Source organism: Salmo salar, chromosome ssa26 (genome assembly GCF_905237065.1).
Source record: "Salmo salar chromosome ssa26, Ssal_v3.1, whole genome shotgun sequence".
In the NCBI taxonomy this organism is placed as follows: domain Eukaryota; kingdom Metazoa; phylum Chordata; class Actinopteri; order Salmoniformes; family Salmonidae; genus Salmo; species Salmo salar.
This window is the reverse complement of record NC_059467.1, coordinates 50,546,180-50,558,679: the sequence shown is the minus strand read 5'-3', so window position 1 is coordinate 50,558,679 and position 12,500 is coordinate 50,546,180. Positions and strand designations below refer to the sequence as shown.

Genomic DNA, 12,500 nt, shown 5'->3' with positions numbered 1-12,500 from the left:
ATAGCCATCTCTAATGACACCACTATAGCCATCGCTAATGACAACACTATAGCCATCTCTAATGACAACACTATAGCCATCTCTAATGACAACACTATAGCCATCTCTAATGACACCACTATAGCCATCTCTAATGACAACACTATAGCCATCTCTAATGACAACACTATAGCCATCTCTAATGGCAACACTATAGCCATCTCTAATGACAACACTATAGCCATCTCTAATGACACCACTATAGCCATCTCTAATGACACCACTATAGCCATCTCTAATGACAACACTATAGCCATCTCTAATGACAACACTATAGCCATCTCTAATGACAACACTATAGCCATCTCTAATGACACCACTATAGCCATCTCTAATGACAACACTATAGCCATCGCTAATGGCAACACTATAGCCATCTCTAATGACAACACTAACCTCACCCTTAGCTGAGGGGATTTTTAACTATTGTTTGACCCTCCCTCCCTCCCTCCCTCCACCCCCTCCCTCCCTCCCTCCCTCTATCCAGGGTTTCTTCAGGAGGAGCCAGCAGAGTAATGCAGGGTACTCCTGCCCTCGTCAGAAGAACTGTTTGATTGACAGGACCAGCAGAAACCGTTGCCAACACTGTAGACTGCAGAAATGCCTGACCGTAGGCATGTCACGGGACGGTATGTATAGCAGGGGTTGAATTGGAATTCAGTATTTTTATATCTCCCAGTTAATGGAATTAATGCATATATTATGAAATATTGACTGCAGGATTTGTTTTAAATCATTTAAACTTGTATTTTTATATTTCCAGTCTAAACAGTGACATGATCAGCCTGAAAGCCTGAGGGAATTGAATTAAAATTGGAATTTGTAGAATTGTTGTGGATAATATTAAATTGAGAATTGAACTCTTGGAATTTACCTAACATTGGAATTGAGAGGAATTGAATTATCTCTGAATTCAAAGACTGACTTGGAATTTGAATAGAAATACACTGAATTTACAGGGAGTGAGAATCGCTGAAAAATTGAATTTGTGGAACTAACCACGATGCATAGGCATACTGTAAAAATGAATGCACGCATACACACACACACACACACACACACACACACACACACACACACACACACACACACACACACACACACACACACACACACACACACACACACACACACACACACACACACACACACGCGCATTGGATTATGAGTCCACTTCGTACATCATCATTTACCTCCTCAGAGAGGTTAAGTTCTCACACAACGCTATTGTTCTTTGAAATAACCTTCATCAATGTCTCTCCATGTCCCCACAGCGGTGAAGTTTGGACGTATGTCCAAGAAGCAGAGAGACAGCCTGTACGCTGAGGTCCAGAAACACCGTCTCCAGCAGGCCCAGCAGCTGCAGAGAGACCTCCACCCTCATCAGAACCCGGGGGAGGTCGAGCCTCTCTCTCCCCACTACGGCCTCACTGACCTCCACGAAGCCCTGGGAGGGTACATGGAGGAACACAGCCCCGAGGGGGGTAACGGCCCAGCCTCCAAGGGGGGCTCTGACTCAGGAGGAGCGGGGGGGTTCTACCTGGACATTCAGCCATCTCCTGATCAGTCTGGTCTGGATATTAACGGTATAAAACCAGAGCCTCTGTGTGATTATGGTTCCAACCAGGGTTTCTTCCCCTACTGTTCCTTCACCAACGGAGAGACGTCTCCCACAGTATCTATGGCTGAGCTAGGTGAGTGGAGAGAGGGGGATTAAAGGACGGATGGAGGGAGGGAGGAGGGGGGAAGAGGTGGAGAGAGGGGGATTAAAGGATGGATGGAGGGAGGGAGGAGGGGGGGAAGAGGTGGAGAGAGGGGGGATTAAAGGACGGATGGAGGGAGGGAGGAGGGGGGAAGAGGTGGAGAGAGGGGGATTAAAGGACAGATGGAGGGAGGGAGGAGGGGGGGGAAGAGGTGGAGAGAGGGGGATTAAAGGACAGATGGAGGGAGGGAGGAGGGGGGAAGAGGTGGAGAGAGGGGGATTAAAGGACAGATGGAGGGAGGGAGGAGGGGGGAAGAGGTGGAGAGAGGGGGATTAAAGGACGGATGGAGGGAGGGAGGAGGGGGGAAGAGGTGGAGAGAGGGATTATGGAGGAAAAGGGAGAGACGTCTCCTACCTTGTCCATGGCTGGGTTAGATGAGGGAGGGAGGGAGGCAGGAAGGGAAGGGAAGGGAAGGGATGAGGTAAGGTTTGGGATGGGGGGAGGGAGGGAGGGAGGTGGGAAGGGAAGGGATGAGGTAAGGTGTGGGATGGGGAGGGAGGGAGAGAGAGAGGCAGGAAGGGAAGGGATGAGGTAAGGTAAGGTGTGGGATGGGGGAGGGAGGGAGAGAGAGAGAGAGGCAGGAAGGGAAGGGATGAGGTAAGGTTTGGGATGGGGGGAGGGGGGAGGCAGGAAGGGAAGGGTTGAGGTAAGGTGTGGGATGGGGTAGGGAGGGAGGGAGAGAGGCAGGAAGGGAAGGGATGAGGTAAGGTGTGGGATGGGGTAGGGAGGGAGGGAGAGAGGCAGGAAGGGAAGGGATGAGGTAAGGTGTGGGATGGGGTAGGGAGGGAGGGAGAGAGGCAGGAAGGGAAGGGATGAGGTAAGGTGTGGGATGGGGTAGGGAGGGAGGGAGAGAGGCAGGAAGGGAAGGGATGAGGTAAGGTGTGGGATGGGGAAGGAGGGAGAGAGGCAGGAAGGGAAGGGATGAGGTAAGGTGTGGGATGTGGGAGGAGGGAGAGAGGCAGGAAGGGAAGGGATGAGGTAAGGTGTGGGATGTGGGAGGGAGAGAGGGGTAAAGAGGGAGAGAACAAGAGGAAAGAGAGAGGGATATAGAGAGGTAAAGAAAGAGAAAGGAGAGAGCGAACAGAGAGCACAACCGTGGGGCAAAACAAAGGTGGTTTAAAATAGCAGGAGGCTGCAAACTCATCTTCAGAGCTCATTAGAACATTGTCTGGTTAATTAGTATTGTGTTAATTAGCTCCTATTGGGAACCAGAGGGGCACATGTTCAGGGAAATCAGTTATTTACTCTCCCTTGAGCTCCCAGGAAGTGATTTGTCTTCTTTTAACAAAAGCATTTATCATTATATTCTCTCTCACTTTTACTGTCAGAAATATGGCCCTTTGTTTTATGTTAATAAATGATTGTCTGCTCCATATGAACATATCTCGTTTTCTCTATTGTAGATCAACCAGTACCAACATGGTTAACAGAATAGTAAAATACTGTCTGGGTCATACCAGAATAGTAAAATACTGTCTGGGTCATACCAGAATAGTAAAATACTGTCTGGGTCATACCAGAATAGTAAAATACTGTCTGGGTCATACCAGAATAGTAAATACTGTCTGGGTCATACCAGAATAGTAAAATACTGTCTGGGTCATACCAGAATAGTAAATACTGTCTGGGTCATACCAGAATAGTAAAATACTGTCTGGGTCATACCAGAATAGTAAAATACTGTCTGGGTCATACCAGAATAGTAAAATACTCTCTGGGTCATGACAGAATAGTAAAATATTGTCTGGGTCATGACAGAATAGTAAAATACTGTCTGGGTCATACCAGAATAGTAAAATACTGTCTGGGTCATACCAGAATAGTAAAATACTGTCTGGGTCATACCAGAATAGTAAAATACTGTCTGGGTCATACCAGAATAGTAAATACTGTCTGGGTCATACCAGAATAGTAAAATACTGTCTGGGTCATACCAGAATAGTAAAATACTGTCTGGGTCATGACAGAATAGTAAAATACTGTCTGGGTCATGACAGAATAGTAAAATACTGTCTGGGTCATGACAGAATAGTGAAATACTCTCTGGGTCATGACAGAATAGTAAAATACTGTCTGGGTCATGACAGAATAGTAAAATACTGTCTGGGTCATGACAGAATAGTAAAATACTGTCTGGGTCATGACAGAATAGTAAAATACTGTCTGGGTCATGGTAAGAGATGATCAACCACTAGTAAAATTGTTAAAGCTCCCTAGGAGAGGTGGGTGTGAAGTCAGGCGGAGGAGAGTAAATAATGTAGAGGAGGCGTTTATTCAAAAGTCCATATTAGCACAGGCACAGGACCAAAATAGAGCAGCCCACTAAATGATCCGGAACACAGTCCAGAAAATACACCTGCCCAAACGAACAAACTAAAACGCAACCCAAACCAACGACAGGTACACAAACAATCCGGCACGAAACCACACTGGTAGGGCGAGATTAAATACCCCACTAATGAATCTAAACTAGACAAAGGTGAAACACAAGACAGACACGACCAAACGAAAAGGAAAAAAGGATCGGTGGCAGCTAGTAGACAGGTGACGACGACCACCGAGCGCCGCCCGAACAGGGAGAGGAGCCACCTTCGCTGGAAGTCGTAACAAAAATACTGTCTGGGTCATACCAGAACAGTGAAATACTATCTGGGTCATGGTTAGAGATGATCAACCACCACTAACAGTATAGAATAGTGAAATACTATCTGGGTCATGGTTAGAGATGATCAACCACCACTAACAGTATAGAATAGTGAAATACTATCTGGGTCATGGTTAGAGATGATCAACCACCACTAACAGTATAGAATAGTGAAATACTATCTGGGTCATGGTTAGAGATGATCAACCACCACTAACAGTATAGAATAGTGAAATACTATCTGGGTCATGGTTAGAGATAATCAACCACCACTAACAGTATAGAATAGTGAAATACTATCTGGGTCATGGTTAGAGATGATCAACCACCACTAACAGTATAGAATAGTGAAATACTATATGGGTCATGGTTAGAGATAATCAACCACCACTAACAGTATAGAATAGTGAAATACTATCTGGGTCATGGTTAGAGATGATCAACCACCACTAACAGTATAGAATAGTGAAATACTATCTGGGTCATGGTTAGAGATAATCAACCACCACTAACAGTATAGAATAGTGAAATACTATCTGGGTCATGGTTAGAGATAATCAACCACCACTAACAGTACAGAATAGTGAAATACTATCTGGGTCATGGTTAGAGATGATCAACCACCACTAACAGTATAGAATAGTGAAATACTATCTGGGTCGTGGTTAGAGATAATCAACCACCACTAACAGTACAGAATAGCAGAACAGTAGGGTTGGAAGAATATGGCTTTATTGAAACAATGTTGCTATGTTGTTACACATGTGAGCTCTGCCTAAATGCTGACCCATATTCTACCCTTTTCACCCTACTGGGCAGAGCCAAGACAAACCCAACTGTGCTGGAAAGAACAATGTAAAAAAAAAAAGACCATTCAGTATAGTTCGGGTCGGCACCATATTGTGAAAAGGGTTCCACTGTGGTCCATCCAGCTCTTGACCTGGACCAATCGTGGTCCAGCTCTTGATGTTGTCCTGGACCAATAGTGGTCCAGCTCTTGATGTTGTCCTGGACCAATAGTGGTCCAGCTCTTGATGTTGTCCTGGACCAATCGTGGTCCAGCTCTTGATGTTGTCCTGGACCAATCGTGGTCCAGCTCTTGATGTTGTCCTGGACCAATCGTGGTCCAGCTCTTGACGTTGTCCTGGACCAATAGTGGTCCAGCTCTTGATGTTGTCCTGGACCAATCGTGGTCCAGCTCTTGATGTTGTCCTGGGCCAATAGTGGTCCAGCTCTTGATGTTGTCCTGGGCCAATAGTGGTCCAGCTCTTGACATTGTCCTGGACCAATCGTGGTCCAGCTCTTGATGTTGTCCTGGACCAATAGTGGTCCAGCTCTTGATGTTGTCCTGGACCAATCGTGGTCCAGCTCTTGATGTTGTCCTGGGCCAATAGTGGTCCAGCTCTTGATGTTGTCCTGGACCAATAGTGGTCCAGCTCTTGACGTTGTCCTGGACCAATAGTGGTCCAGCTCTTGATGTTGACCTGGACCAATCGTGGTCCAGCTCTTGATGTTGTCCTGGGCCAATAGTGGTCCAGCTCTTGATGTTGTCCTGGGCCAATAGTGGTCCAGCTCTTGATGTTGTCCTGGACCAATAGTGGTCCAGCTCTTGACGTTGTCCTGGACCAATAGTGGTCCAGCTCTTGATGTTGTCCTGGGCCAATAGTGGTCCAGCTCTTGATGTTGTCCTGGGCCAATAGTGGTCCAGCTCTTGATGTTGTCCTGGGCCAATAGTGGTCCAGCTCTTGACATTGTCCTGGACCAATCGTGGTCCAGCTCTTGATGTTGTCCTGGACCAATAGTGGTCCAGCTCTTGACGTTGTCCTGGACCAATCGTGGTCCAGCTCTTGATGTTGTCCTGGGCCAATAGTGGTCCAGCTCTTGATGTTGTCCTGGACCAATAGTGGTCCAGCTCTTGACGTTGTCCTGGACCAATAGTGGTCCAGCTCTTGATGTTGTCCTGGGCCAATAGTGGTCCAGCTCTTGATGTTGTCCTGGGCCAATAGTGGTCCAGCTCTTGATGTTGTCCTGGGCCAATAGTGGTCCAGCTCTTGATGTTGTCCTGGGCCAATAGTGGTCCAGCTCTTGATGTTGTCCTGGGCCAATAGTGGTCCAGCTCTTGACGTTGTCCTGGACCAATAGTGGTCCAGCTCTTGACGTTGTCCTGGGCCAATAGTGGTCCAGCTCTTGACGTTGTCCTTGAGCAATCGTGGTCCAGCTCTTGACGTTGTCCTGGACCAATAGTGGTCCAGCTCTTGATGTTGTCCTGGGCCAATAGTGGTCCAGCTCTTGACGTTGTCCTGGACCAATAGTGGTCCAGCTCTTGATGTTGTCCTGGGCCAATAGTGGTCCCGCTCTTGATGTTGTCCTGGGCTAATAGTGTTCCAGCTCTTGATGTTGTCCTGGGCCAATAGTGGTCCAGCTCTTGATGTTGTCCTGGGCCAATCGTGGTCCAGCTCTTGATGTTGTCCTGGGCCAATAGTGGTCCAGCTCTTGATGTTGTCCTGGGCCAATAGTGGTCCAGCTCTTGACGTTGTCCTGGACCAATAGTGGTCCAGCTCTTGACGTTGTCCTGGACGAATCGTGGTCCAGCTCTTGACGTTGTCCTGGACCAATCGTGTTCCAGCTCTTGATGTTGTCCTGGACGAATCGTGGTCCAGCTCTTGACGTTGTCCTGGACCAATAGTGGTCCAGCTCTTGACGTTGTCCTGGGCCAATAGTGGTCCAGCTCTTGATGTTGTCCTGGGCCAATAGTGGTCCAGCTCTTGACGTTGTCCTGGACCAATAGTGGTCCAGCTCTTGACGTTGTCCTGGACGAATCGTGGTCCAGCTCTTGACGTTGTCCTGGACCAATCGTGTTCCAGCTCTTGATGTTGTCCTGGACGAATCGTGGTCCAGCTCTTGATGTTGTCCTGCTACTCTCTCCTGTAGAACACCTGGGCCAGAACATCTCCAAGTCCCACCAGGAGACGTGTCAGTACCTGAGGGAGGAGCTGCAGAGCATGAGCTGGCAGGCCTTCCTCCAGGAGGAGATAGAGACCTACCAGACGAAGGTAATAGTACACACTACCTAGTACACTACCTAGTACACTACCTATAGTATACTACACTACAGAGCATGAGCTGGCAGGCCTTCCTCCAGGAGGAGATAGAGACCTACCAGACGAAGGTAATAGTACACACTACCTAGTACACTACCTAGTACACTACCTATAGTATACTACACAGTAGAGTATGAGCTGGCAGGCCTTCCTCCAGGAGGAGATAGAGACCTACCAGACGAAGGTAATAGTACACACTACCTAGTACACTACCTAGTACTCTACCGAGTACACTACACACTACCTATAGTACACTTCCTAGTACACTACCTATAGTACACTACACACTACCTACTACACTACCTGGTACACTACACAGTACCTATAGTACACTACACACTACCTAGTACACTACCTAGTACACTACACACTACCTAGTACACTACCTAGTACACTACAAATAGTACACTACACACTACCTACTACACTACCTGGTACACTACACACTACCTATAGTACACTACACACTACCTATAGTACACTACACACTACCTAGTACACTACCTAGTACACTACCTATAGTACACTACACACTACCTAGTACACTACACACTACCTAGTATACTACACACTACCTATAGTACACTACACACTACCTAGTACACTACACACTACCTAGTATACTACACACTACCTATAGTACACTACACACTACCTATAGTACACTACACACTACCTAGTACATTACCTAGTACACTACCTATTCTACATTACACACTACCTAGTACACTACACACTACCTAGTACATTACACACTACCTAGTACACTACACACTCTCTAGTACACTACACACTACCTAGTACACTACCTAGTACACAACCTATAGTACACTACACACTACCTAGTACACAACCTATAGTACACTACACACTATCTAGTACACTACATACTACCTAGTACACTACCTAGTACACAACTTATAGTACACTACACACTACCTAGTACACTACCTAGTACACTACACACTACCTAGTACACTACACACTACCTAGTACACTACCTTGTACACTACACACTATCTAGTACACTACACACTACCTAATACACTACCTAGTTCACTACACACTACCTAGTACACTACACACTACCTAGTACACTACCTATAGTACACTACACACTCCCTAGTACACTACCTAGTACACTACCTATAGTACACTACACACTGCCTAGTACATTACCTATAGTACACTACACACTACCTAGTACACTACCTATTACACTACCTATAGTACACTACACACTACCTAGTACACTACCTATAGTACACTACACACTACCTAGTACACTACCTAGTACACTACCTATAGTACACTACACACTGCCTAGTACACTACCTATAGTACACTACACACTACCTAGTACACTACCTAGTACACTACCTATAGTACACTACACACTACCTAGTACACTACCTATAGTACACTACACACTACCTAGTACACTACCTAGTACACTACTGTTGTTCTCCTCCCCTCATAGGCTTTTGTCACCCCCCTCTTCCTTCTCCCTCACCTCCCCTTTTCTCTCTCTCTCTGTTTCTCTCTGTTTCTCTCTCTCTCTCTCTCTCCCCTCTCTGTTTCTCTCTCTCTCTGTCTCTCTCTGTCTCTCTCTCTCTCTCTCTCTCTCTCCCCTCTCTGTTTCTCTCTCTCTCTGTCTCTCTCTGTCTCTCTCTCTCTCTCTCTCTCTCTCTCTCCCCTCTCTGTTTCTCTCTCTCCCTCTCTCTCTCTCTCTCTCTCTCCCCTCTCTCTCTCTCTCTCTCTCTCTCCCCTCTCTCTCTCTCTCTCTCTCCCCTCTCTCTCTCTCTCTCTCCCCTCTCTGTCTCTCTCTCGATACTGGCATCAACAATTATCCCGCTTTTAACATAGTTGTTGTTTAAATCAGCCAGAGGAGGTGATGTGGCAGCTGTGTGCCATCAAGATAACGGAGGCCATCCAGTACGTGGTGGAGTTCGCCAAACGCATCGACGGCTTCATGGAGCTCTGTCAGAACGACCAGATAGTGCTGCTCAAAGCAGGTAGACAAGATGATGTCTACTGATGACACCTCGATCAATCCCCAATCTATATCTACTTATATAGGAAACCCCCAATCTATATCTACTTATATAGGAAACCCCCAATCTATATACTGTCTACTTATACAGGAAACCTCCAATCTATATACTGTCTACTTATATAGGAAACCCTCAATCTATATACTGTCTACTTATACAGGAAACCTCCAATCTATATACTGTCTACTTATATAGGGAACCCCCAATCTGTATACTGTCTACTTATATAGGAAACCCCCAATCTATATAGTGTCTATTTATATAGGAAACCCCCAATCTATATACTGTCTATTTATATAGGAAACCCCCAATCTATATACTGTCTACTTATATAGGAAACCCCCAATCTATATACTGTCTACTTATATAGGAAACCCCCAATCTATATACTGTCTACTTATATAGGAAACCACCAGTCTATATACTGTCTACTTATATAGGAAACCCCCCTGACCTGTAGTGATGGTTGTGTTGTGTTGTGTTGTCTCTCTGACCTGTAGTGATGGTTGTGTTGTCTCTCTGACCTGTAGTGATGGTTGTGTTGTGTTGTGTTGTGTGTTGTGTTGTCTCTCTGACCTGTAGTGATGGTTGTGTTGTCTCTCTGACCTGTAGTGATGGCTGTGTTGTGTTGTGTTGTCTCTCTGACCTGTAGTGATGGCTGTGTTGTGTTGTGTTGTGTTGTCTCTCTGACCTGTAGTGATGGTTGTGTTGTGTTGTCTCTCTGACCTGTAGTGATGGTTGTGTTGTGTTGTGTTGTCTCTCTGACCTGTAGTGATGGTTGTGTTGTGTTGTGTTGTGTTGTCTCTCTGACCTGTAGTGATGGTTGTGTTGTCTCTCTGACCTGTAGTGATGGCTGTGTTGTGTTGTGTTGTGTTGTGTTGTCTCTCTGACCTGTAGTGATGGTTGTGTTGTGTTGTGTTGTCTCTCTGACCTGTAGTGATGGTTGTGTTGTCTCTCTGACCTGTAGTGATGGTTGTGTTGTCTCTCTGACCTGTAGTGATGGTTGTGTTGTCTCTCTGACCTGTAGTGATGGTTGTTGTGTTGTGTTGTGTTGTGTTGTGTTGTCTCTCTGACCTGTAGTGATGGTTGTGTTGTGTTGTCTCTCTGACCTGTAGTGATGGTTGTGTTGTGTTGTCTCTCTGACCTGTAGTGATGGTTGTTGTGTTGTGTTGTGTTGTCTCTCTGACCTGTAGTGATGGTTGTGTTGTGTTGTCTCTCCTCAGGGTCTCTTGAAGTGGTGTTCATCAGAATGTGTCGTGCCTTTGACTCTCAGAACGGCACCGTCTACTTTGATGGGAAATACGCCGGGACTGATGTCTTCAAAGCGTTAGGTAAGTCAGAATACAACCCAGTGGAACACGTTAATCCCCTTCAGTCTGTGGTTGAGGTTCAGCAGTTTCAGAACCCTTGATTTAATAGGAGAGGAAGTTATTTGTTAGGGAATGTTTTGGACCTCCTCTGACTGAATGGCTATGCCACTAGGATATGATTGGACTGACTGAACTCCGAAGCAATGCAATGTCAGGTGACGTCTGTTCACACCCTGATGTCCTGCTCTGTGTCCTGTGGTGTTCTGATCCACTCCTGTCTCTCTCTCTCTGTGTCTGACAGGTTGTGATGTTGTGATCCACATAACTTCCTCCTGTCTCTCTCTCTGTGTGTCTGACAGACTGTGATGTTCTGATCCACATAACTTCCTCCTGTCTCTCTCTCTCTGTGTGTCTGACAGACTGTGATGTTCTGATCCACATAACTTCCTCCTGTCTCTCTCTCTGTGTGTCTGACAGACTGTGATGTTCTGATCCACATAACTTCCTCCTGTCTCTCTCTCTGTGTGTCTGACAGACTGTGATGTTCTGATCCACATAACTTCCTCCTGTCTCTCTCTCTGTGTGTCTGACAGACTGTGATGTTCTGATCCACATAACTTCCTCCTGTCTCTCTCTCTCTGTGTGTCTGACAGACTGTGATGTTCTGATCCACATAACTTCCTCCTGTCTCTCTCTCTGTGTGTCTGACAGACTGTGATGTTCTGATCCACATAACTTCCTCCTGTCTCTCTCTCTCTGTGTGTCTGACAGACTGTGATGTTCTGATCCACATAACTTCCTCCTGTCTCTCTCTCTCTGTGTGTCTGACAGACTGTGATGTTCTGATCCACATAACTTCCTCCTGTCTCTCTCTCTGTGTGTCTGATAGACTGTGATGTTCTGATCCACATAACTTCCTCCTGTCTCTCTCTCTCTGTGTGTCTGACAGACTGTGATGTTCTGATCCACATAACTTCCTCCTGTCTCTCTCTCTGTGTGTCTGACAGACTGTGATGTTCTGATCCACATAACTTCCTCCTGTCTCTCTCTCTGTGTGTCTGACAGACTGTGATGTTCTGATCCACATAACTTCCTCCTGTCTCTCTCTCTGTGTGTCTGACAGACTGTGATGTTCTGATCCACATAACTTCCTCCTGTCTCTCTCTCTGTGTGTCTGACAGACTGTGATGTTCTGATCCACATAACTTCCTCCTGTCTCTCTCTCTCTGTGTGTCTGACAGACTGTGATGTTCTGATCCACATAACTTCCTCCTGTCTCTCTCTCTGTGTGTCTGACAGACTGTGATGTTCTGATCCACATAACTTCCTCCTGTCTCTCTCTCTGTGTGTCTGACAGACTGTGATGTTCTGATCCACATAACTTCCTCCTGTCTCTCTCTCTCTGTGTGTCTGACAGACTGTGATGTTCTGATCCACATAACTTCCTCCTGTCTCTCTCTCTGTGTGTCTGACAGACTGTGATGTTCTGATCCACATAACTTCCTCCTGTCTCTCTCTCTCTGTGTGTCTGACAGACTGTGATGTTCTGATCCACATAACTTCCTCCTGTCTCTCTCTCTCTGTGTGTC

The 12,500-nt window shown here is 46.3% G+C and overlaps 1 protein-coding gene across 3 annotated transcripts in view; it reads left to right on the top strand.

Moving 5' to 3' along the window:
- The window catches only part of LOC106588012 (nuclear receptor ROR-alpha A), a 255,417-nt gene that overhangs the window by 237,866 nt on the left and 5,051 nt on the right, over positions 1–12,500 (top strand). For 2 of the 3 annotated variants that reach the window (XM_045707981.1, XM_045707983.1), the window contains 5 exons: positions 527–668; positions 1,314–1,733; positions 7,378–7,499; positions 9,430–9,562; positions 10,825–10,932. In XM_045707981.1, the coding sequence (XP_045563937.1) occupies positions 527–668; positions 1,314–1,733; positions 7,378–7,499; positions 9,430–9,562; positions 10,825–10,932 (925 nt within the window). The remainder of the gene's footprint in view (positions 1–526; positions 669–1,313; positions 1,734–7,377; positions 7,500–9,429; positions 9,563–10,824; positions 10,933–12,500) is intronic. The other variant, XM_045707982.1, reaches the window with a different exon arrangement.